Source organism: Eptatretus burgeri, chromosome 6 (genome assembly GCF_056783735.1).
Source record: "Eptatretus burgeri isolate ZD-2024b chromosome 6, Ebu_testis_v1, whole genome shotgun sequence".
Lineage (NCBI taxonomy): Eukaryota > Metazoa > Chordata > Myxini > Myxiniformes > Myxinidae > Eptatretus > Eptatretus burgeri.
Window position 1 is genome coordinate 49,620,509 of NC_140966.1, and position 26,808 is coordinate 49,647,316.

The 26,808-nt window shown below is 50.2% G+C and overlaps 1 protein-coding gene across 1 annotated transcript; it reads right to left on the reverse strand.

The window, feature by feature from the left end:
• ATOX1 (antioxidant 1 copper chaperone) lies at window positions 1-26,808 on the reverse strand. Its single transcript, XM_085884957.1, has 3 exons — window positions 26,764-26,808; window positions 6,343-6,415; window positions 1-805 (listed from the first exon to the last, which is right to left on the reverse strand). Exons 1-3 carry the CDS (start codon window positions 26,791-26,793, stop codon window positions 681-683), a joined length of 228 nt encoding a protein of 75 aa, XP_085741083.1. The 5' UTR covers window positions 26,794-26,808; the 3' UTR covers window positions 1-680.

The window sequence follows — 26,808 nt, forward strand, 5'->3', positions numbered from 1 at the left end:
TTTCATGGTATTGCAAAGGATTTATTTTCCAAACACTTTTTTTTGCATGTACAAAGCAAGGAAGGGATATGTGAGAGACACAGCTAAGTTTCTTGTTTTTTGTAAACTTGTTTTTTGGTGACGAGTCTGAATTCCTTGTCTAACATCGTTAATTGATCCAAAATGTCCTTCCACAAGAAAAAAACAAACAAACAAAAACTTGATATGATTTTTAACAATAAGATACCCATTGCTTCAGGCAACAAATAGGCAATTTTGAAAGCAGCCACAAAAATTTGTACCAAGGTCCATATCTGAGCCTTGCGATCCCTTTCCAGCATAATTGTACATATAAGGGGTCAAAAAGTTTCCCAGAAAAAAGTAACATCGATTCCAATAGCATCAGAAAACGTGTCATTTACTGACAGTGTCACACATGATTCCCAGTGGAGAAGAAGGTTGACATTGGAATGGAAGTTCGTTTTTGACTGACTTTTTGAAAAAGTCAAAAATCTTAAATTCATTCCCACTCAGAAACCAACCCGCCACGATGCCATTCAATCATCAAGCGAGTCACATAAATGACAGCCGATTAAATCCCATAATTAAAGTCATACAGCAAGCGTCGATTCCAATCTGAACCACTTTATAAGCATTAGCACATTTAATCTCAAGGTCAAAACAATGTGCAACTGCACATGTCACTTTCCTCCAAGGTACTTTACTTCCTTCCCAATCTTTTTCAACGATTCAAGGACAGCATCAGCCCCAAGATCTGTTATCACAGTCACAGTCTTGTTCGGGAGATCGATGGAATGTTCTATTCCTGGGGAAACAGAGTGCGAGCACAGCAGCCTTTCAGAACTATTGCCTATGACTAACAACAAGCACAAACTGTTGAGAATTTTGACAAAACCATATTTGATGATTTATGCATGATTAATCAGCCAAATGTCCAATATTTGAACATCCAAAAACTTTCCAATACAAGATGACAAAGAAAATTCTCCCAGTATGATTATACAAAACAACAACAATTTTTTTTAATACATTCAGGCCTAAAATAAAACACACATATTTATACATTAGTTAATATTGTTATGGATTTCAGAACCGGATCTGACGAATGCATATAAACATTTAGGGCCTCAGACAGTTATTTCGCCAAATGCATGTCCAGGATAGACCCATCCCCATGGCTGGTGGGATTCTAACTCTGATGCATTGAGAAGGGTATAGAATAGATTCCCTTTCTTATGGGATGGCCTTTTTCTCTTGACGACACATTCATGCACGCGAGATAGCCGTTAGCCTAATGGAGGCTCGTCTACCCCCTTTTCATCAGGATACATTGGCTTGGAGGTGAACGACTAATTTACACTTTAGACTTACAGGATCAAGCACACCGTGGGCTTTTCCTGAGCAGTTATTCTGACGGTCAAATATGGCTGTGGATCATTTACCTCACCCACCCATCTTTCATTGACATTCAACACCCACCTCTTTCACTGACGTTGATGTCCACCTTTTTCCATCAATGTTTGATGCCCCGTTTGGCAGCTCTATAGATGCTGGCTGGTTTTCTTTGTGTAGAGCAGAACAAGGAAGGAATGATCGCAAGGTTGACGGTTGGCAAGGTGGATTTAGCTGAAGTCTGCTTGAGGCTCAGCACAGACTGGTCGCCTATAAAAAGGACGGGAGGACCGTTTTCCTCACAGTTTGTTTTGTGACAGTTGGTGATGGCCTTGTAGCTCTGAACACTGACTGCTGATAACAGCCTTACAGCTGGTCACAGTGCCTCAGCGCCTTACAGCTTCTTGCAGCTCCTCACAGTGCTCCGCGCCTTACAGTGCTCCGCGCCTTACAGATGTCCGTTGGTTGCGGTACCTGGTGGCTCCCGACGGTGGGTGACAGTTGGACCGTTCCTGTTGGTTCTGCTCAAGACCTGCTCTTGGCGCACCGGATTCTTGATGTCCCTGGTTCCTGGGGGTGACGATGTGACGTTGATTGGTGTTCGAGCCTGTTTGCGAGTGGGTGTGCGGCGAGGCAGGGCACTGGCAACGGACCAAGGCAGGCTCACACATTTCAGGACATTTTATTTGACGCACAATGACTTCTACCTTGGTTAGCCGAGACCGGATTTCTTCGCTCCCCAAATGATCTGCTGGGTACCCTTGTCTCATTTTTAATCGTTAAGTAAGGCATAGTGATAAGCATCTGCTCTTTGTCTGTTTTTCTATCAATGCCTGATTAGTTCTCGATTTGCTTGAGATTACTTCGAATGATTTGAATTTACCTATTTTCACCACAAAGAAATAAAAATTCTGCAGTTTACTTATTTTTCCCTTATTAATAAATTCCTTGTTGACGTTTCAACCTGTTAGTGCTTGTCCTTTCCTTCCATTGATCCAGTATTGTCCGAACCTAAATAGCTTGGGAGGTAATTCCCAAACAAATTAACCTGCCATAGTCGGCATGCACCAGTGGTAAATGCTCGGCCGCCCTACTTAAGCGCGAATCAAGATAAGATTGGTGCGTCGCCAAGGGCGCGCTCCTCGTTCAGGAAGCCATGTGACCTTCAGTTAAACGGAAAAATTAGATGGTGGACACTGGAACTTGTGGTCAACTGATTGGCATTCATAGTTGTAAAGCAACCCACCGTACCACGAAGTTAATTGCGAGAGGTGGCCCCAGGTCTGGCTCTTCCGAGGAGAAACGGGGATTAACTCCCTCATGATACACTCGGTACACGTGGTCGTAGCAAACCATATTTGATGATTTATACATGATTAATCAGACAAATGTCAAATATTTGAACATACAAAAACTTTCCAATACAGGACTACAAAGCCAATTCTCCCAGTATGATTATACAAAACAACAACAAAGAAATTAATACTTTCAGGCCTAAAATACAATGCACATATTTATACACGAGTTAATATGCTTCAGATGTATTTGGCACAAATCTAAATAGTAAGATAGAAAAGTTTATCATTCCAATTTCATGAATCCTAATTCACTGTTGTTGCCTCTATTATAGCTCAAACTTACCTCCGAGTCATCAGATAATTTTGTTGAAGAACTCGGGTTAAATTACGTCACAGCAGTTGGTAACTTTACTGTTCAAAAATTTGTAACATTCATCTCATATCCCGTTCTCAATCAAACTCAGCCTTTATTGAAGAGCTCAAAAGTTTTCGGTAAACGAGAACAAGAGAGTTTTGATCGGTTGATTGAAGTGGTTTATTTAATTCCACACATCATGACAACATGCAGAATTATACCTGCATTAAATCATAAAAGGAAAAAAAGAAAGAAGGATAACAATTGTGACAATAAATACGTGCCCCAATTGCGACAATACATACGTGCCCCAATTGCGACAATACATACGTACCCCAATTGCGACAATACATACGTGCCCCAATTGCGACAATACATACGTGCCCCAATTGCGACAATACATACGTGCCCCAATTGCGACAATACATACGTGCCCCAATTGCGACAATACATACGTGCCCCAATTGCGACAATACATACGTGCCCCAATTGCGACAATACATACGTACCCCAATTGCGACAATACATACGTGCCCCAATTGCGACAATACATACGTGCCCCAATTGCGACAATACATACGTGCCCCAATTGCGACAATACATACGTGCCCCAATTGCGACAATACATACGTGCCCCAATTGCGACAATACATACGTGCCCCAATTGCGACAATACATACGTGCCCCAATTGCGACAATACATACGTGCCCCAATTGCGACAATACATACGTGCCCCAATTGCGACAATACATACGTGCCCCAATTGCGACAATACATACGTGCCCCAATTGCGACAATACATACGTGCCCCAATTGCGACAATACATACGTGCCCCAATTGCGACAATACATACGTGCCCCAATTGCGACAATACATACGTGCCCCAATTGCGACAATACATACGTGCCCCAATTGCGACAATACATACGTGCCCCAATTGCGACAATACATACGTGCCCCAATTGCGACAATACATACGTGCCCCAATTGCGACAATACATACGTGCCCCAATTGCGACAATACATACGCGCCCCAATTGCGACAATACATACGCGCCCCAATTGCGACAATACATACGCGCCCCAATTGCGACAATACATACGCGCCCCAATTGCGACAATACATACGCGCCCCAATTGCGACAATACATACGCGCCCCAATTGCGACAATACATACGCGCCCCAATTGCGACAATACATACGCGCCCCAATTGCGACAATACATACGCGCCCCAATTGCGACAATACATACGCGCCCCAATTGCGACAATACATACGCACCCCAATTGCGACAATACATACGCGCCCCAATTGCGACAATACATGCGTGCCCCAATTGCGACAATACATACGTACCCCAATTGCGACAATACATACGTACCCCAATTGCGACAATACATACGTACCCCAATTGCGACAATACATACGTGCCCCAATTGCGACAATACATACGTACCCCAATTGCGACAATACATACGTACCCCAATTGCGACAATACATACGTGCCCCAATTGCGACAATACATACGTGACCCAATTGCGACAATACATACGTGACCCAATTGCGACAATACATACGTGCCCCAATTGCGACAATACATACGTACCCCAATTGCGACAATACATACGTACCCCAATTGCGACAATATACGTACCCCAATTGCGACAATACATACGTACCCCAATTGCGACAATACATACGTGCCCCAATTGCGACAATACATACGTGCCCCAATTGCGACAATACATACGTGCCCCAATTGCGACAATACATACGCACCCCAATTGCGACAATACATACGCGCCCCAATTGCGACAATACATACGCGCCCCAATTGCGACAATACATACGCGCCCCAATTGCGACAATACATACGCGCCCCAATTGCGACAATACATACGCGCCCCAATTGCGACAATACATACGCGCCCTAATTGCGACAATACATACGTGCCCCAATTGCGACAATACATACGTGCCCCAATTGCGACAATACATACGTGCCCCAATTGCGACAATACATACGTGCCCCAATTGCGACAATACATACGTGCCCCAATTGCGACAATACATACGTGCCCCAATTGCGACAATACATACGTGCCCCAATTGCGACAATACATACGTGCCCCAATTGCGACAATACATACGTGCCCCAATTGCGACAATACATACGTGCCCCAATTGCACGAATAAATACGTGCCCAAATTGCGGAAAAAAAACATGCCCCAATTGCGATAATAAATAGTCACCATTCGCCTGCGGTGTGCAGTATCAAGTTTCGTTAAATCGAGCAACGAAAAAAATTATTAAAAAAATCAATTCCTGATTCAATCAAGTACTCTTCGGGAGAATTTGATCTATGCAAACAACCACAGCGGTATAATTCGCTGGAGCTATCTTTTTATTTTCTTGAAATGATTTTTTTTTTTCCATCAACCGCTGTCACAACGGGAACCAAACGGGTTCACGGGTCGGCTCGTATCATATACAATTCCCTAATCTGGGAAAGAAGCGGATTGAACTTTTTCCCTTACATACCATAAATGGCATGTGATCCATCAAGGAACCCAAAGGATTTCAGTTGCGACGTCATTCTGTGCCGAGACGGATTCGACACATCTGGTTTTAAACATATATATATATATATATATATATATATATATATATATATATATATATATATATATATATATATATATATATATATTACAATCCTTCAAAATTAGGCTGACTGCTACACAAAAGCTGAAAATGATTTCCACCTGGAAATACATCGACCTGACAACCTGTTGCACCAGCGTTTAAAATGACAAAGTTGTGTCTCACTGAACACTATAAAAGAACTACAATTCTCCATGCATTTTAGAGATCTGGAGCAAGACTGTGCTCTGATCACTCCATATGCACATATGTATTTGTATGTATTTGTTTGTATGTTGAATAAATGTTCAAATGTACAGGAGGACTTAAAGAATTTCTTCTACAGACCCAGAGATAAAATTGCTTAGGAGGATTATCATCCTCAAATTGAGGGAAAGCCAAAGAAGAGGAGGATATTGTTGAACAAAACATGTTATTGAGCAAAAAGAGTTTCAGCTGAAAGAACATTTATAAAGTTAAAACTGCTATAATGTTCACAAATATTGACTACCTGTACCGCTTGTAGTTTCAAGTCTCCCCATCCCTCCCTTCTCCCTACCGATCACTTTATTATAAAACTTACCATATCTAGGACAATGTGGAGACAATAGTACAAAATATAAAAGGCATATTTGGATAGGACTTCTTACTCTTCTTGTCCAAAACACGAGCAACAGATGCCGAGCAACCCTCACATGTCATGTCCACAAAAAATTCATGTCTCTGTAAAACAGATGTGGTACAGAGATGGAGATCCATAACAAAGATAACACTTCAACCCCCCACTCAAAATTCTTACACAAATTTTACATTTTATTTGACATTAAAGCAAATGTGTGAGATAACAAATAACATTTACAACTCATGAATTAATGTTTTGGTTGGTTACCTGTCACTTGAGCCGAGGGTCCGGCGATATATCAATATAATTTTACTTATCGATATACCAGTATTGCAATTCTGAATATACTGGTATTCCGAAAAAATAAACTGTAGAAAAAAACCCAACACGTCAAAGAAAGGTGTTTACAATGTTTAAATACTGTACAAGATTTTAAAAAGCTTTTTTGCATTTGAAGTCTCAGGTCAAGATGGAACAGGAACAGTGAAACATATGACATCAAGACGTAACAGGAATAAGTGCAGTATGTGTTAACTTTTAAACCTCAGCATCCGAGCACCTGCACAAGCAAACGCGTTTTTCTTTGCCCTCGTGGCTGGTTTAAAGCAACTGCCAATTGGTTATGATTACCTCCGCCACCAAAAGTGAAGGAGGTTGTTTTCACCCCTGTCTATCTGTTTGTTTGTTACTTGAAAATTCGAAGATTTTTCAAGTATGTTGGTCATGTCAATTTTGTTATTCTGTCTATCTGTCTATCGACTACAAGTCACAATTCCAAACCGATCTTCACGAAACTCAACCACATGATAGAGCTTGTCATAAGCAAGAAGCCTATTGTTTTAGAGGTCAAAAGGTCAACATAGGTGATATTTCTAAGATCTTCAAATTTCAAATCACTGAATTCAACCAGCCAATTTTTTTTTTAGGTCAACATTCACCAAAAGGTCAACATAGGCCCAAGGTCCACAACTAAGGTGGTATTTCGAAAATCCTCAATTTTCATCCCATTGACTTGAAATTTGAAGAGGACTTGCACATCAGGTCAATGAATTCAACCACCAATTCTTTTTTTTAGGTCAAATTTGTTTTAATACTTGGAATAATACTTTATTTGGAATAGAACAAAAATCAAAAAAGTTGTGGACGGATCCGGATTAAATTTGGTGGGCAGGTTGGGTGTGTGACAAGGACGAACTGATTAGATTTTGGTGAAGATCTGGATCCAGATCCAACTCCTAGAATTTTTTTTAAGTGATTCTTCACCATTGAGAGAAAGGGCCAAAAACGATACATATAGATATTTTGAAAATGGATTGGGCCCGATATGTTCTCGTGGATCAGGCATTACGTGGCGAAGGTATGCGCTCTACCTTGTGCCCTTCTCATTTTATATGAATCGGGTGTGTTTTAGAAATCCTGTGCCAAGTCAGTGATCTGTGATTGACATACTGGTATGAACTATGAACTAGTTCCCGTTCCCATAATAAGATACATCTTCAATCTGCATGTAAAATAGACTTAGTTCCCACCCGTTGCTTAGAGGGATGGAGGGAGGGAAATGGCGTTGAGTTTAGCCTGTTTCATTCCCTGAGTAATGTCCCCAGTCTCCCGAGTCTTGACTCTCCAACTTTTGTCTTTTAGCCAAACAATCCATCTTTCAACCCTCTTTAACTGCAGCTACCCATCCATCACCGGTCCCTCACCATTTAACTTCCAATTAGTGTTGTAGATAGTAGAAAAATCGTGCAAATTATGATACAAGCATCAAATTTGGCATTTCTGTTCTGCAGGGCTTTCTGATCAAATCTGCCCGATTGGCCATTTGAAAATCCAAATTTTGAAAAATTTGAAGAAAAAAAAAAAACTTCAAAAAAATTTGAAGTCACAGCTGGCTGAAATTCTTGAAGCGCAAGTGAACATCCCAGACAGAGAACCAAGGGGAGATGCAGTCATCATTGATGGCTCAGCACTTATCAATGCCCTACCTCCACGTACTTCAAAGATATTTGATAACTATGCTAAAGAAGACATCATCCCAAAGGTGGAATCCTATGGTGCCAGGTACGAGAGGGTGGACGTAGTGTTTGATGTGTACAAGAAGTCAAGTCTGAAGTCCGAGGCAAGGTCGAAAAGGGGGCAAGGAATCAGAAGAAGAGTGACAGGAACCAGTAAGACCCCAAGTAACTGGAGAAGCTTTCTTCGAGATGACAGCAACAAGACTGAACTGTTTCACTTCCTTGCAGAAAAGATGTGTGAAGCACAGACAACAAGCATTCATTGTCACAAAAGGAGAAGATGCCATTAGCAACACAAGGAAGTCACTGGATGCTGTGTCTCCATGTTGTCATGAAGAATCTGACACTCGAATATTTGTACATGCCAGGGATGCAACGATGGATGGTAGCAAGTCCATTATCATTAAGGCTAATGACACGGACATAATAGTCATAGCAATATCTGGACTGCCATCCTTACAGGAACTAGGTCTTGAGAACATGTGGATTGCCTTTGGCCAAGGAGCCAAGGCGCGATGGATTCCAGTCCATGAGGTAATTTCTGCAATAGGGCCTGAAAAAGCCAGAGGGATCCCATACTTCCATGCATTCACTGGATGTGACGTCGTGTCTGCCTTCCGCGGTAAAGGGAAGAAAACTGCATGGCAGACTTGGAACGTCTTTGATGATGTTTCTGAAACATTCACCAATCTCAGCCAGCATCCAACATTGATTCGTGATCTTGACTTTTTTGAAGTTCTTTGTTTTTTTGTTTTTTAATTTGGATTTTCAAATGGCCAATCAGGCAGATTTGATTAGAATCCCCTGGAGAACAAATGTGCCAAATTTGATGCTTGTATCATCATTTGCACGATTCCTCTCAAAAATTGCTGTTATCTGCCCCACTAAATAGGTAACTCACGAACTCCTCAGTCCTCACGATCCTGCCCTTTTTGCCATTCAGACCCCATAATTCCCATGGGAAACTTCCCTCACCTGAATCCACCAGTTCGTTCCTCCATCTCGAACCCCTCTCGTCATCCTTCCACCTCCCAACCCCCACTTCACACCATCCCCCCTTCAATTCCCCCCCCTCCCCTGTTCATTCAACATCCGAAACCATCTCCCCCCCCCACCCCCACCCCAACAACCACCACCACGTTAAGAAGAGTAATTACCCCATAAACTCAGTACAAAGACCCAAACGAATTGCCCCATTATCTCATTACCAGTAGGCTATCTATACTAATAAAAGGCAATGTGTGTGTGTGTGTGTGTCCTCCATAACTGCAAAACCATAAAACATAGTCGCCTGAAACGTTGCATGCAAACTAAGAAAACTAAAGGAAGCGCGAGTGAAAATTGGGTGTTTGGGTTAATTAATACACCCCTTTTGAAGATAATTAATGGCCATATTTAATTAAATCCATCAGGCGATACTCGGCGACCTCGCTCTCTGGTGTCTTAAGGCGTTTCCTGGGTAACCTTACTGAGGTCTGAAGCCACCATATTTTTTGGCCTGCTCAATCATGTCTCGACTTGAGACATGCCGCAACGATTTGTTAAAGATAAAGTTTTTTTTTCCACTTTCCTCACTCGTATTATCAAATGCCTCTTCATCATAGCTACGATTCGCTGGGTACATCGCAATGCTTATAAATGCCCAGACGTCAGCATTCGGTGCTTTATTTCATTTCCTTACATGCGATCACCGTCAGTATCTCATAAACCAAGGACAACTACAAAATTTAAGCTCCAGAATAGAACTTACAAGCAGTTCCGACTTCTAGAAAAATGTTCATTTATCCAATTCGGACATATTTAACATTTTGGGCGTCTCCGGGGGGTGTATGTTGAATATGACGGTTCAGTGATTGCCAATTGCGTGCCAAGGGAGCCTTTGCTTTAGCGAAGCAAAAATGCAGTATTCGGCGCAGTTGAACGAGCACCACATGTACCTTGTTGTACCAAAAGGGGTTCTGGCTCTGAAACCCATTCCCAACCTTTTATAGAGAGGTGACCCATTTTATAGAGATACTATGTCCAAGCCAACGATGCATCAAAAGCTCAACAACCATGTTATCTACGAAGTACGCCAAGGGATTAGGAATGCATGAATACGATAAGGAACCTTCTTCGCGCCTTACAGGCGGTAGACGTTGAAACCGCGAAGAGCCAAAACAGGTGTACCCACCCCAGACGGGATGCACAGTCATTTGCCGTGGAGGATTCAACATGGGTCGCCAACAGGGAGCCATGTCTTCCCCCATGAATGGCGAACGTCTTCTCGTCTCTACGGCCAGCGAAGCTGCGATCGAGCAGGGGAGTGTTGTGCGGTGCGGGCCGCGTTGGCGCACGCGGAGCGGGCGCGTTGGTCAGTGCTGGTCAGGCGCCCGAGCAGGCATGCGGGACCCTCGGCCGGTCGCCAGGGCACGGCCTGGGGTTTTTTGCAGGACGATACGCATGCCAATTTCGGTGTGGGCGATTCGTGTCATGTCGTGGGGTCGGAGCGGAATATTGCCGGTCTGAGATGACCTTGCTGGAAACGAAGTGAGGCGGTTTCCGGACAAAGTTAGTGGGCCACATGAGGGGTGGGGGCCAATCGGAGCGCCCAATTCAGGTGATGACATTTTGCTTCGGGGTGGCCCCTCTCCCCGCGCTGCAAGTCCGATAAAGGTCGGAGCAGTCCCTCCGCCTTTCTCTCTTTTTCTTTCACTCGCTCTGGCCTCGCCCTCGTCGACACCGCCACGACCCGTCTCCTGCTGCCTGGACTCCGCCTCTCTCGTATCGCCCTCGTCGACACAGCCACGACCCACCTCCTGCTGCCTTGACTCTGCCTTCTCATCTCCACCTACATGACGTTGGCCCCACCCACCTACCTGGTCCCACCTACCACTCCAGCCACGCACTCTGGACTCCGCCCCTTCTCCACTCAAGCCCCTCCTTCACGAACACAGTCTCCACACGCACTGCTGAAGCCAGAGACGATGCGATGCACCCACTGTCGGGTACCGCACCACGGAGCACCCCCCAACCCGAAACGTATTGGTGGCGCGTCGTGCTATCAAGCACAAAGGTACCGAGATTGTAACCTCAACTCCTTTCCCTTCATGATTCAATACTCCCTCTTCATCGGGTTTTGTGTGTCTATGTATGTGCGTGTGTCTTGGTGCCTGTCTGCTTAAGTAAGACTGCAGAAGATCGTTATTGCTGGTTCACGAAAAAATATTTTCACAAAAAAAAAAGTGACCACTATATTCGTTATTGTTGTGTGTGTCTGTCTGTCCCGAGCATAGCTCCGTGGGTTTTGATCCGATTCTGATAAAATTTTGGTGGGAGGTTTATATCATGATCCAGTTGTGTTTTCCTGAGAATGGGCATGGTGCGCCCATTATGGGCGGAGCCACGCCCAAAAGACATGTGTTTTTAGGGGGTAGCCGATTTCAATTTGCATCGTCTCCTAGGGGGTTTGTCGAATCTGACAGGGGTTTCGGTATTTGATTAGCCCAATGGCACCTGCATAGCCCCATGGAGCTTGATTTTTCATTTTCGTCCCAAGGTCAAGGTCACAAGGTCATGAACTTGGAAAATTTCGCATTTTGACATAAAAATCATACGACCGCCCAAACTTTGAGAGCAAGGATGACAATATTTTTATGCATAATCTTGACGTCATTCCCCACCTAAAGTCTTGAAACCATTTTGCTCTATCTCGAACACCTTGCCCGTGACGCCCCCTTAAAGTTTGTTTTTACGCTGATTTCATCAAAGTATGGATAATCCGAGGAGTGCGAAATGCCCTATAGCCTATATGACGTTATATTGTTCCTGGAATGTTCCAGAGGAAGTTTTGCACCAAAGGTCATAATCCTTGACCTTTGACCTTTAAAGTTCACAAAAGTCAAATTTTCAAAGTTGTGGGAATCGAACCGGGTTTTTGACCTTCTTCGACAAACTAACTCCGATAAGCTATAGCACGTATCCTGTTTCCTTATTTTAATGTCCACAACATTGTTTTGTGACCTTTAAAGGTTATGCAAAGGTCAAATTTTTAAAGTTGCTGAACGAAACCGGGTTTTCGACATTTTGCAGCGAATAACCTGTCACTCGTACCACATCATGTTGATCATTTTTATAACTTGGTCAAACATGATCACATTGTCTCTCATCCTTGACTTCTGAAACAATCTACATCGTCAAATACCGCTCGTGAACCATCGTCGTCTTCAGACTTGTTATCGTTACGAATTTGGGAATTCGATTTCACACAACATTCAGGGTCCTTTAATCAGTTATGTCGATAAGTGCTTGTTCCATAGATAGTTCACCTTCTGTTGTTTAATGGGCAGAAATCGATTAAGTGCGCTGCGATTCAATATAATCGTTAGGAAGCGATCATAACACAATGGAGACGCCCCTCCCCCCTTCTGCGAAGAGGAAGAAGAGCCCTCCATCCTGTGATTCATGACGTCAACAACTCCCTCCCACCCGTGGTTGAGCGGAGGATGGAGCACGAGTCATGCCGAGAGCGGGGGAGGGGGCCGATAAGAATAAAGAAGAGATCCTCTACTTTGTTCAGGTGTGGATCGGTAGAGCTTCGGCTTCTGCTTGGCTCGGGTTAGGGTTGAGGCTTTTAGTAAGCTTTTTGCTTCGGCTTGGCTTTTAGCAGGCCTTTGGGGTCTGCTTGGCGAGGGTTGAGACTTTTGGTTCAGTGAGCTTCGGTTCTGCTTGGCGAGGTGGAGGCTTTTTGGAGAGCTTTTTGCTTCGGCTTGGCTTTTCAGCAGACCTTCGGGTTCTGCTTGGCTCAGTTCGCTTTTTGGGCTCTGGCTTGGTTCGTCGAAGAGAGTCGGCTTTGTTCATCGGAAGAGAGTTGAGCTGGTTGCTCGGCTCGGAGTTCTTGGTTCCTGTTGTGAGAGGCTTTGTTCATCGGAAGAGAGTTGAGCTGGTTGCTTGGCTGGCTCTTCTTGGTTCGTGCAGCTCTTTGTTCTCCGCTTGGTTCCCGGCTTGGTGTGACTCATCGGCCTCATCTTGGAGGTGGTTCTTCGAGATAGCGACGCATCGACGGGAAGGATTGGCGCCTCGTCTCACCAGCACGTGTTCGGAAGCGCGAGAGGATTCGCTGGAGCTCGGGAAGGATCGGGCTCACGGCGATTGGATCCAGCTCGCTCTCGCTGGAGCCCGGGTCCGAACAGCTTGAAGACCACAAGAGGTGGAGAGGTTCGAGATAGGTTCTGGGTTTCAGCTCATCTGTCTCTCCGAGCTGGAGTCCGTTATTAAAGGCATCAGCCACCATTTCTTGGGTGTGTGTGTCCGTCTAATAAGTAGGAAACTGTTAAGTGCCTGTGTTGTATTTGCTTCACATTGGAATAGAACTGGGCTGTAGGATTTTCTGCTTGTGTCTTTTTCCCCATCCCCCGATTCATTGCATTGCCTGTGTTCAAATAAATGTTCCCCATTGTTCAATGTCACCCACTCATTGCGTACCTTCCTCTCATTGACTGCCATGGAGCATTCGGAATGTAAGCTGGTTTTTAATACCGATAAGATAATCGGGTCTGACGGGACTTGGGGATATATAACCGCTCGGTAATCGCATACAAAACGAGCTGCGTAAAGCGGCTCGTTTTCGTGCAGGTCCCGTTGATGTGTAGATCCCCGGCATTTCTGTCTGCGCGAATAATTACGTATATCGATAATTCGGCAATTGACCCTGTAGCACGTGGACAGAAGAGTTGGCTGATCTATGGTGTTATAAAAACACCCGTAGCTGGGTTTCGGCGCTGATCCGGAAGCTACGACTGGATTGCTCGTTCGGTGGGCACGTGCGGCCGCAATTGGGCTGAGGCGGTCGTCCACACGCCGAATGGGCGAGAATCCACAACATTATTATTATTATTATTATTATTGTTATTATTCTCGCGTTAAGTCTGCTCTGTGTCTGCTTTTGTAAGTTGCTTGTTTATTTTCTGCACCACACCTCTCTCCCCAATCTCTGCACAACACACCCCAATAAATCTTTATCGTACCACATACCTTTCCTCGCCCATTGTAATAAATAATTATTAGGAATGTTCCATGCTCGTTTTTGTCTTTTCTTCTATTGATCCAGCATGGTCCCAATTCTAGCTTAGCCGGGACTTTATTCCCAACAACCCATTCCTTTTCGTCGGTACGTCCTTGGCAGTGTCGCTCGGCTGCATCCGATCCGGTAAAGTATTCCGATCCGGTAGAGTGATCCGGTTCGGACAAGGCGTACCGAGGGCGTGTTCCCCGGTAATTAAATCACGTGATTAATTAGGTAACCCGGTTAACCCATAGACGGGAGGAACCTAGGTCACGCAGTTTAGTTATTGGCGTCCACGGTCGGTTAAACGACCCACCGCGTCACGGAATTATCCGTGTCCGACGGCCTACAATTCCGGGGAGTCTGGTGGGAGCAGAGATAGCTCCCCCCCCCACCCCCCAAGTGGTCTTCTCACCCAACCCACAACAATATAATGGGCATAAGCCTGGAACTTCTAACACTTTTCTCCAAACATATTCTGTTCGTACTTCCAAAATCTTCACATTATGTGTTCCATTTATTTTCACAGGTGATAGCGGATTCAAAAAACTCAAATATAGATAGAATTTTCAACGAGGGAAATCGATGACGTCACAATCAGCAGCGTTCGGCGGAAAACCAACGGCTGGGTCCCAGACGACGTGCTTTACTTAAAGTCCATGAGTTCAGGACGTTTGTTCAACTCAGCATTTATGACTTTTATCCTGCCATGTCGTTAATCTGTTGATGGAGGTCATATAGAAACTATGAATATGTCAAATCGTTCGTGTTAATCATCCGGCACTATGTGTCAAGGTCAACAATCTAAAGCGACCGGTCTCAAATGCTGCCATGGGCACTCAGACACGCCACCAATATGAACTGAGCTGTTGAATGCAGCGCAAAACATCCAAAGAAACTACCGTAACCGAGTATTGTGATCCGTCCTGCCCGCCATACCCGTCGTAGACGGATATCTGCTAGTAAATATAATAACATGATCCAATTGACGGCTCCCGTAGGGAGCGGGTGCTTCTCGTATTTATAATGTGGGTTGGTGCAATTGTGCATTTTATTTGTTGTGGGATCGAGATGGAAAAAATGTCAACAGATGTCGTGATGGCGATCCGTAAAAGGATTGGGTTTGTTGCATTGTGACGTCATTTCAACTGAGAGGGTGGGGCTTTTAATAATCCTGCTCTTGCACCCATGTGGTGATCACAACTACCAAGTTTGGTGAATTGCTGCACAACCATTTATGACGAGAAAGCATGACAGACAGACTGACGGATACAAGAGAGACTGAAGGATACAGGACAGACAGACAGAGCAGATTGCAATATCACTCCCTTTTATTAAAAAAATAAAAAGAAATAAATAAACCAATGTCACCGCAGGGTGACCCGTATCTTGCCAAAAGGTGACCACGTGTGACTTCTTTAAGGTCACACTGAGGTGAACAGAGCTGCTATCCACCAGGAGCGACTCCTTGAGGAATATCTGTCTACTAGAGATTCCGATGAGAATCGTTCTACAGAGTAACCATGAAAAATATGCGTTTGCCTCATAACGTCACCAAGTGACATCATAATGTCTCAAGCTTGACATATCTAGAAAGCATTCATCGAGGTGTTCAATTTGAGGTACTACACGATATGGTTCCTAAAACTTGAAAATTTGACCCTGGGGTCAAATATGTTTGACCTCAGGCGCTAACCATGAAGGTCAAGGCCAATCGCCACCAAAAATTAATCAGCTGAGCGCCAGACCATGAACTATATTCCCATGAAGTTTGAAGACTATCCGATCAAAATTACTCAAAAAATAAGGGTTTCGTCGACTCCCCTGATTTGCCACAAAGTGAGCTTGACCTTTGACCTTGACCTTCAAAATTTTGTGCACTGAAAGGGACCTCTATAGGCCTCTGATATGCGAAGTTACAAAAATTTCCAATGATAACTGCTCTGCAGAATTTTTTATACGTGATTAGACAAAAAAAGAAATAAATAAATAAGTAAAAACATACAAGCTGACTAACATATCTTGCAAAAAACTTCATTTTGGCAAGATAATAAACAAACAAACTAGAAGGGCACTTAGTAAAGTGCATACCTCTGCCACGCAATGCCTGATCCACGAGAACATATCAGGCCCAAAATTTTTTTGAAATACCATGCTATGCCATACAATATCATTTTTGGCCCCATCTCTCAATGGTGAAGAAGCACTAAAAAAAAATTCTAGTAGTCAGATCCGGATCCAGATCTTTAACAAAATCTAATCAGTTCTTCATTGTCACACACCCAACCTGTACACAAAATATCATCCGGATCCATCCACAACTTTTTGAGATATCCTGTACACAAACAAACAAACAAACAGACAAACGAAAAATCGTGCTTAGCAAGACACTTGGCGAATTAGTTGACCTTTCCGTGTGGTGGTCCAAGCTGTAATGTCATGGAATGTGTGGTGTTTATTTGTTCGTACATTAATAAAATGACGCGACGTCACAAATAACAATTATCAGGCGCGCGTTGTCATGGTAACGGCAGCAGATTGAAAATTTTCACAACTCATTTAAAGCCACCATGTGACATTCAACAACTTATCGGTGCTTGTTGCCTTCATTCTGATCGAGGAAAATATTTGAAAATACCTACATTTATTTGAAAAAAGGAACATTGCTTTTCAACCAGCTTTACGATCCCATTATCAGGTTTGAAATATGTTGTTAAACATAAACATGTATTTTATATGTGTGTTTTTCATGTTTTGGGTGACCCTTACCTTGACCTCGGGTCAATTTCGATCAAACTTTGTACACATGTTAATATTACATGCATAAATAGACAGTATAAGTTTCAATATAATAAGTGCAAAACTGTTTGAGAAATTGCCATGTGTAATTCACAAAATTCCCCATTGGTTTATAATGGGCGATAATATAAAGTGATGCAGAATCCAGATCCTGATCTTGAACATCACCAAAAGTCACATATCTTTTTGCATTGTGGATTTCTATCAGCTGTTAAAATTTCATCCAAATCGGTTAAGAATTGTGACCTGTAGAACTAATAGAATTTTTTTTTAATCACACCAATAGCTAAAAACTTTGACGTCATACGCTTGCGAAAACTGTGCATAATTTGTACCAACATGCATTTTAAAACATTTAGATATTCCATTGAAGTTTGTTTTGGCGTCAACAAGGAGTCGCTACAACTTCCGGTTACCGAATTATGTTCAAAAGCTTGTCTTCACCTTTTTTTGACGTAACGTCGTGACGTTAAGTGCGATTACGACGTGATTTGATCCCAGACTATTTCAGCAAGATTGGCTATCACTGTTAAAATTTGAGAACGATTGCTTCAGTAGTTTCTGCTGCACACGAGCGTAAATATTTTTTAAAATGACGTCAATAGGCAAAACTTTGATGTCATACATTTGCGAAAACTATGCGTAATTTGTAATAAGATGCATTTAGGAATCATTTAGATGTTTGAATGAAGTTTAATTTGGCATCAACCGGAAGTCACTACGACTTCCGGTCACCGAGTTATGTCCAAAAATGTGTTTTCACGTTGTGACGTCACGTCGTGACGTTTTGTCCGATTAAGACGGGGTGTGGACGCGGACCGTCTCAGGTGGATTGCCTATCAGGTGTAAAAATTTAAGAATGACTGGTCCAGCCGTTTGGACTGTAGACGACCGGCCAAACAAACAAAAAAAACCCAACAAACGGAACAGACCAACATACTTGACAAAATCGAAGATTTCGCCAAGTAACAATAAAGTGGTGAAAACAACCTCCTTCACCTTCGGTGGCAGAGGAAATCAATTACTTGTGCTTTTGTTTGTATGCAATGATCATGGCGACACACCATTTCTCTCAAGTTGAGCAAGACAAAATTGCACCGACTTGTAGTCGGAACTCCATCTCCAAACATTACACCAGAATCTGGTTTAAAAAGAGCCAGACAGCAGGCCAAACAGGCCGGGCAGCAGGCCAAAACTGGCCGGGAAGGAGGCCAAAAGGGACGGGCAGCAGGCTAACCTGGCTGGGCAGCAGGCCAAGAGGGCCGGACAGCAGGCCAAAACCGGCTGGGAAGGAGGGCAAAACTGGCCGGGCAGCAGGCCAAACGGGGAGGGCAGCAGGCCAAACCTGGCCGGGGAGGCCAAAAGGGCCGGGAAGGAGGCCAAAAGGGCCGGGAAGGAGGCCAAAAGGGCCGGGAAGGAGGCCAAACGGGCCGGGAAGGAGGCCAAACGGGCCGGGCAGCAGGCTAACCTGGCTGGGCAGAAGGGCAAAACTGGCCGGGCAGCAGGCCAAACGGGGAGGGCAGCAGGCCAAACCTGGCCGGGAAGGAGGCCAAACCTGGCCGGGAAGGAGGCCAAAAGGGCCGGGAAGGAGGCAAAATGGGCCGGGCAGCAGGCTAACCTGGCTGGGCAGCAGGCCAAGAGGGCCGGGCAGCAGGCCAAAACTGGCTGGGAAGGAGGGCAAATCTGGCCGGGAAGGGCAGCAGGGGGAGGGGAGGGGAGGGAGGGCAGCAGGCTAAACTGGCCGGGCAGCAGGCCAAGAGCGCCGGGCAGTAGGCTATACGGGCCCGACAGCAGGCCAAACTGGCCTGAAAGGAGGCCAAACGTGCCGGGCAGCAGGACAAACGGGCCGGGAAGGGCAGCAGGGGGAGGGTAGGGGAGGGCAGCAGGCTGATTAAACAGGGAGGGCAGCAGGCTAAACTGGCCGGGTAGCAGGCCAAGAGAGCCGGGCAGCAGGCTATACGGGCCCGACAGCAGGCTAAGCGGGCCTGAAAGGAGGCCAAACGGGCTGGGCAGCAGGACAAACGGGCCGGGAAGGAGGCAAAACTGGCCGGGAAGGAGGCAAAACTGGCCGGGAAGGAGGCAAAACTGGCCGGGAAGGAGGCCAAAAGGGCCGGGAAGGAGGCAAAACTGGCCGGGAAGGAGGCAAAACTGGCCGGGAAGGAGGCAAAACTGGCCGGGAAGGAGGCAAAACTGGCCGGGAAGGAGGCAAAACTGGCCGGGAAGGAGGCAAAACTGGCCGGGAAGGAGGCAAAACAGGGCGGGAAGGAGGCCAAACTGGCCGGGAAGGAGGCCAAACTGGCCGGGAAGGAGGCCAAACTGGCCGGGAAGGAGGCCAAACTGGCCGGGAAGGAGACCAAACTGGCCGGGAAGGAGACCAAACTGGCCCGGGAGGAGGCAAAACTGGCCGGGGAGGGCAGCGGGGGGAGGGGAGGGCAGCAGGCTGACTTAAGGGCAGGAGCAGGAAGGGCAGCAGGGGGAGGAGAGGGCAGCAAAACTGACAAAACTCGCCAGACAGCAGGCCAAACTGGCCGGGCAGCAGGCCAAAAGGGCCAGCACAGGACAAACGGGCCGGGCAGCAGGCTAAAAGGGCTGGGAAGGAGGCATAACTGGCCGGGAAGGAGGCCAAACTGGCCGGGAAGGAGGCAAAACTGGCCGGGCAGCAGGCCAAAACTGGCCGGGCAGCAGGCCAAAACTGGCCGGGCAGCAGGCCAAAACTGGAAAAGGCAGCAGGCCAAAACTGGCCGGGCAGCAGGCCAAAACTGGCCGGGCAGCAGGCCAAAACTGGCCGGGCAGCAGGCCAAAACTGGCCGGGCAGCAGGCCAAAACTGGCCGGGCAGCAGGCCAAAACTGGCCGGGCAGCAGGCCAAAACTGGCCGGGCAGCAGGCCAAAACTGGCCGGGCAGCAGGCCAAAACTGGCCGGGCAGCAGGCCAAAACTGGCCGGGCAGCAGGCCAAAACTGGCCGGGCAGCAGGCCAAAACTGGCTGGGGAGGGCAGCAGGGGGAGGGGAGGGAAGGGCAGCAGGCTGACTTAAGGGCAGGAGCAGGAAGGGCAGCAGGAGGAGGGGAGGGCAGCAAAACTGACTAAACTCGCCAGGCAGCAGGCCAAGAGGGCCGGCAACAGGACAAACTGGCCGCGCAGCAGGCTAAAAGGGCCGGGAAGGAGGCATAACTGGCCGGGAAGGAGGCCAAACAGGGCGTGCAGCAGGCCAAAAGGGCCGGGAAGGAGGCAAAACTGGCTGGGAAGGAGGCACAACTGGCCGGGAAGGAGGCAAAACTGGCCGGGGAGGGCAGCAGGGGGAGGGGAGGGAAGGGCAGCAGGCTAACTTAAGGGCAGGAGCAGGAAGGGCAGCAAAACTGACTAAACTGGCCAGGCAGCAGGCCAAGAGGGCCGGGCAGCAGGCCAAACTTGGCGGGCAGCAGGACAAACGGGCCGGGCAGCAGGGAAAAACTGGCCGGGAAGGAGGAAAAACTGGCCGGGAAGGAGGAAAAACTGGCCGGGAAGGAGGGCAGCAGGGGGAGGGGAGGGAAGGGCAACAGGCTGACTTAAGGGCAGGAGCAGGAAGGGCAGCAGGGGGAGGGGAGCGCAGCAAAACTGACTAAACTCGCCGGGCAGCAGGCCAAGAGGGCCGGCAGCAGGACAAACTGGCCGGGCAGCAGGCTAAAAGGGCCGGGAAGGAGGCATAACTGGCCGGGAAGGAGGCCAAACTGGCCGGGAAGGAGGCCAAACTGGCCGGGAAGGAGGCCAAACTGGCCCGGGAGGAGGCAAAACTGGCCGGGGAGGGCAGCGGGGGGAGGGGAGGGCAGCAGGCTGACTTAAGGGCAGGAGCAGGAAGGGCAGCAGGGGGAGGAGAGGGCAGCAAAACTGACAAAACTCGCCAGACAGCAGGCCAAACTGGCCGGGCAGCAGGCCAAAAGGGCCAGCACAGGACAAACGGGCCGGGCAGCAGGCTAAAAGGGCTGGGAAGGAGGCATAACTGGCCGGGAAGGAGGCCAAACTGGCCGGGAAGGAGGCAAAACTGGCCGGGCAGCAGGCCAAAACTGGCCGGGCAGCAGGCCAAAACTGGAAAAGGCAGCAGGCCAAAACTGGCCGGGCAGCAGGCCAAAACTGGCCGGGCAGCAGGCCAAAACTGGCCGGGCAGCAGGCCAAAACTGGCCGGGCAGCAGGCCAAAACTGGCCGGGCAGCAGGCCAAAACTGGCCGGGCAGCAGGACAAAACTGGCCGGGCAGCAGGCCAAAACTGGCCGGGCAGCAGGCCAAAACTGGCCGGGCAGCAGGCCAAAACTGGCCGGGCAGCAGGCCAAAACTGGCCGGGCAGCAGGCCAAAATTGGCCGGGCAGCAGGCCAAAACTGGCTGGGGAGGGCAGCAGGGGGAGGGGAGGGAAGGGCAGCAGGCTGACTTAAGGGCAGGAGCAGGAAGGGCAGCAGGAGGAGGGGAGGGCAGCAAAACTGACTAAACTCGCCAGGCAGCAGGCCAAGAGGGCCGGCAACAGGACAAACTGGCCGGGCAGCAGGCTAAAAGGGCCGGGAAGGAGGCATAACTGGCCGGGAAGGAGGCCAAACAGGGCGTGCAGCAGGCCAAAAGGGCCGGGAAGGAGGCAAAACTGGCTGGGAAGGAGGCACAACTGGCCGGGAAGGAGGCAAAACTGGCCGGGGAGGGCAGCAGGGGGAGGGGAGGGAAGGGCAGCAGGCTAACTTAAGGGCAGGAGCAGGAAGGGCAGCAAAACTGACTAAACTGGCCAGGCAGCAGGCCAAGAGGGCCGGGCAGCAGGCCAAACTGGGCGGGCAGCAGGACAAACGGGCCGGGCAGCAGGGAAAAACTGGCCGGGAAGGAGGAAAAACTGGCCGGGAAGGAGGAAAAACTGGCCGGGAAGGAGGAAAAACTGGCCGGGAAGGAGGGCAGCAGGGGGAGGGGAGGGAAGGGCAACAGGCTGACTTAAGGGCAGGAGCAGGAAGGGCAGCAGGGGGAGGGGAGCGCAGCAAAACTGACTAAACTCGCCGGGCAGCAGGCCAAGAGGGCCGGCAGCAGGACAAACTGGCCGGGCAGCAGGCTAAAAGGGCCGGGAAGGAGGCATAACTGGCCGGGAAGGAGGCATAACTGGCCGGGAAGGAGGCATAACTGGCCGGGAAAGAGGCATAACTGGCCGGGAAAGAGGCATAACTGGCCGGGAAGGAGGCATAACTGGCCGGGAAGGAGGCAAAACTGGCCGGGAAGGAGGCAAAACTGGCCGGGAAGGAGGCAAAACTGGCCGGGAAGGAGGCAAAACTGGCCGGGAAGGAGGAAAAACTGGTTGGGAAGGAGGCACAACTGGCCGGGGAGGGCAGCAGGGGGAGGGGAGGGGAGGGAGGGCAGCAGGCTAAACTGGCCGGGCAGCAGGCCAAGAGCGCCGGGCAGTAGGCTATACGGGCCCGACAGCAGGCCAAACTGGCCTGAAAGGAGGCCAAACGGGCTGGGCAGCAGGACAAACGGGCCGGGAAGGAGGCAAAACTGGCCGGGAAGGAGGCAAAACTGGCCGGGAAGGAGGCAAAACTGGCCGGGAAGGAGGCCAAAAGGGCTGGGAAGGAGGCCAAACTGGCCGGGAAGGAGGCCAAACTGGCCGGGCAGCAGGCCAAACTGGCCCGGGAGGAGGCAAAACTGGCCGGGGAGGGCAGCGGGGGGAGGGGAGGGCAGCAGGCTGACTTAAGGGCAGGAGCAGGAAGGGCAGCAGGGGGAGGAGAGGGCAGCAAAACTGACAAAACTCGCCAGACAGCAGGCCAAACTGGCCGGGCAGCAGGCAAAACTGGCCGGGGAGGGCAGCGGGGGGAGGGGAGGGCAGCAGGCTGACTTAAGGGCAGGAGCAGGAAGGGCAGCAGGGGGAGGAGAGGGCAGCAAAACTGACAAAACTCGCCAGACAGCAGGCCAAACTGGCCGGGCAGCAGGCCAAAAGGGCCAGCACAGGACAAACGGGCCGGGCAGCAGGCTAAAAGGGCTGGGAAGGAGGCATAACTGGCCGGGAAGGAGGCCAAACTGGCCGGGAAGGAGGCAAAACTGGCCGGGCAGCAGGCCAAAACTGGCCGGGCAGCAGGCCAAAACTGGCCGGGCAGCAGGCCAAAACTGGCCGGGCAGCAGGCCAAAACTGGCCGGGCAGCAGGCCAAAACTGGCCGGGCAGCAGGCCAAAACTGGCCGGGAAGGAGGAAAAACTGGCTGGGGAGGGCAGCAGGGGGAGGGGAGGGAAGGGCAGCAGGCTGACTTAAGGGCAGGAGCAGGAAGGGCAGCAGGAGGAGGGGAGGGCAGCAAAACTGACTAAACTCGCCAGGCAGCAGGCCAAGAGGGCCGGCAACAGGACAAACTGGCCGGGCAGCAGGCTAAAAGGGCCGGGAAGGAGGCATAACTGGCCGGGAAGGAGGCCAAACAGGGCGTGCAGCAGGCCAAAAGGGCCGGGAAGGAGGAAAAACTGGCTGGGAAGGAGGCACAACTGGCCGGGAAGGAGGCAAAACTGGCCGGGGAGGGCAGCAGGGGGAGGGGAGGGAAGGGCAGCAGGCTAACTTAAGGGCAGGAGCAGGAAGGGCAGCAAAACTGACTAAACTGGCCAGGCAGCAGGCCAAGAGGGCTGGGCAGCAGGCCAAACTGGGCGGGCAGCAGGACAAACGGGCCGGGCAGCAGGACAAACGGGCCGGGCAGCAGGACAAACGGGCCGGGCAGCAGGACAAACGGGCCGGGCAGCAGGACAAACGGGCAGGGAAGGAGGAAAAACTGGCCGGGAAGGAGGAAAAACTGGCCGGGGAGGGCAGCAGGGGGAGGGGAGGGAAGGGCAACAGGCTGACTTAAGGGCAGGAGCAGGAAGGGCAGCAGGGGGAGGGGAGCGCAGCAAAACTGACTAAACTCGCCGGGCAGCAGGCCAAGAGGGCCGGCAGCAGGACAAACTGGCCGGGCAGCAGGCTAAAAGGGCCGGGAAGGAGGCATAACTGGCCGGGAAGGAGGCATAACTGGCCGGGAAGGAGGCATAACTGGCCGGGAAGGAGGCATAACTGGTTGGGAAGGAGGCACAACTGGCCGGGGAGGGCAGCAGGGGGAGGGGAGGGAAGGGCAGCAGGGGGAGGGGAGGGGAGGGAGGGCAGCAGGCCAAGAGCGCCGGGCAGTGGGCTATACGGGCCCGACAGCAGGCCAAACTGGCCTGAAAGGAGGCCAAACGGGCCGGGCAGCAGGACAAACGGGCCGGGCAGCAGGACAAACGGGCCGGGCAGCAGGACAAACGGGCCGGGAAGGGCAGCAGGGGGAGGGTAGGGGAGGGCAGCAGGCTGATTAAACAGGGAGGGCAGCAGGCTAAACTGGCCGGGTAGCAGGCCAAGAGAGCCGGGCAGCAGGACAAACGGGCCGGGAAGGGCAGCAGGGGGAGGGTAGGGGAGGGCAGCAGGCTGATTAAACAGGGAGGGCAGCAGGCTAAACTGGCCGGGTAGCAGGCCAAGAGAGCCGGGCAGCAGGCTATACCGGCCCGATAGCAGGCTAAGCGGGCCTGAAAGGAGGCCAAACGGGCTGGGCAGCAGGACAAACGGGCCGGGAAGGAGGCAAAACTGGCCGGGAAGGAGGCAAAACTGGCCGGGAAGGAGGCAAAACTGGCCGGGAAGGAGGCCAAAAGGGCCGGGAAGGAGGCCAAAAGGGCTGGGAAGGAGGCAAAACTGGCCGGGAAGGAGGCCAAAAGGGCCGGGAAGGAGGCCAAAAGGGCCGGGAAGGAGGCCAAAAGGGCCGGGAAGGAGGCCAAAAGGGCCGGGAAGGAGGCCAAACTGGCCGGGAAGGAGGCCAAACTGGCCGGGAAGGAGGCCAAACTGGCCGGGCAGCAGGCCAAACTGGCCGGGCAGCAGGCCAAACTGGCCGGGCAGCAGGCCAAACTGGCCGGGGAGGAGGCCAAACTGGCCGGGGAGGGCAGCGGGGGGAGGGGAGGGCAGCAGGCTGACTTAAGGGCAGGAGCAAGAAGGGCAGCAGGGGGAGGAGAGGGCAGCAAAACTGACAAAACTCGCCAGACAGCAGGCCAAACTGGCCGGGCAGCAGGCCAAAAGGGCCAGCACAGGACAAACGGGCCGGGCAGCAGGCTAAAAGGGCTGGGAAGGAGGCATAAATGGCCGGGAAGGAGGCAAAACTGGCCGGGCAGCAGGCCAAAACTGGCCGGGCAGCAGGCCAAAACTGGCCGGGAAGGAGGAAAAACTGGCTGGGGAGGGCAGCAGGGGGAGGGGAGGGAAGGGCAGCAGGCTGACTTAAGGGCAGGAGCAGGAAGGGCAGCAGGAGGAGGGGAGGGCAGCAAAACTGACTAAACTCGCCAGGCAGCAGGCCAAGAGGGCCGGAAACAGGACAAACTGGCCGGGCAGCAGGCTAAAAGGGCCGGGAAGGAGGGATAACTGGCCGGGAAGGAGGCCAAACAGGGCGTGCAGCAGGCCAAAAGGGCCGGGAAGGAGGCAAAACTGGCTGGGAAGGAGGCACAACTGGCCGGGAAGGAGGAAAAACTGGCCGGGGAGGGCAGCAGGGGGAGGGGAGGGAAGGGCAGCAGGCTAACTTAAGGGCAGGAGCAGGAAGGGCAGCAAAACTGACTAAACTGGCCAGGCAGCAGGCCAAGAGGGCCGGGCAGCAGGCCAAACTGGGCGGGCAGCAGGACAAACGGGCCGGGCAGCAGGGCAAAACTGGCCGGGCAGCAGGGCAAAACTGGCCGGGCAGCAGGGCAAAACTGGCCGGGCAGCAGGGCAAAACTGGCCGGGAAGGAGGAAAAACTGGCCGGGGAGGGCAGCAGGGGGAGGGGAGGGAAGGGCAACAGGCTGACTTAAGGGCAGGAGCAGGAAGGGCAGCAGGGGGAGGGGAGCGCAGCAAAACTGACTGAACTCGCCGGGCAGCAGGCCAAGAGGTCCGGCAGCAGGACAAACTGGCCGGGCAGCAGGCTAAAAGGGCCGGGAAGGAGGCATAACTGGCCGGGAAGGAGGCATAACTGGCCGGGAAGGAGGCATAACTGGCCGGGAAGGAGGCATAACTGGCCGGGAAGGAGGCATAACTGGCCGGGAAGGAGGCATAACTGGCCGGGAAGGAGGCATAACTGGCCGGGAAGGAGGCATAACTGGCCGGGAAGGAGGCATAACTGGCCGGGAAGGAGGCAAAACTGGTTGGGAAGGAGGCACAACTGGCCGGGGAGGGCAGCAGGGGGAGGGGAGGGAAGGGCAGCAGGCTGACTTAAGGGCAGGAGCAGGAAGGGCAGCAGGGGGAGGGGAGGGCAGCAAAACTGACTAAACTGGACGGGCAGCAGGCCAAGAGGGCCGGGCAGCAGGCCAAACTGGGCAGACAGCAGGACAAACTGGGCAGACAGCAGGACAAACTGGGCAGACAGCAGGACAAACTGGGCAGACAGCAGGACAAACTGGGCAGACAGCAGGACAAACTGGGCAGACAGCAGGACAAACTGGCCCGAAAGCAGGCCAAACTGGGCAGGCAGCAGGACAAACGGGCCCGACAGCAGGCTAAAAGGGCCGGGAAGGTGGCCAAACATTGCTAAAGCAAAATGGTAAACTCCACACATTGGAGTGAATAACCCATGTCACGTTCATACTCTCTCAGTCCAAGGAAAAAACGAGCCATTTACCACAGGACCTCGGTAACCGGTAACGTACATCCCTCCCGTGTCGTA

What these genes read in the sequence shown, in the direction of transcription:
- ATOX1 (XM_085884957.1), bottom strand. Translation starts at nt 26,793, where the DNA reads ATGTACGTTACCGGTTACCGAGGTCCTGTG. An exon ending in CCGGTTACCGAGGTCCTGTG is followed by an intron (nt 6,416 to 26,763) that starts GTAAATGGCTCG and finishes TCTGTTTTACAG; the next exon opens with AGACATGAATTTTTTGTGGA. An exon ending in TCGTGTTTTGGACAAGAAGA is followed by an intron (nt 806 to 6,342) that starts GTAAGAAGTCCT and finishes CTGTTTCCCCAG; the next exon opens with GAATAGAACATTCCATCGAT.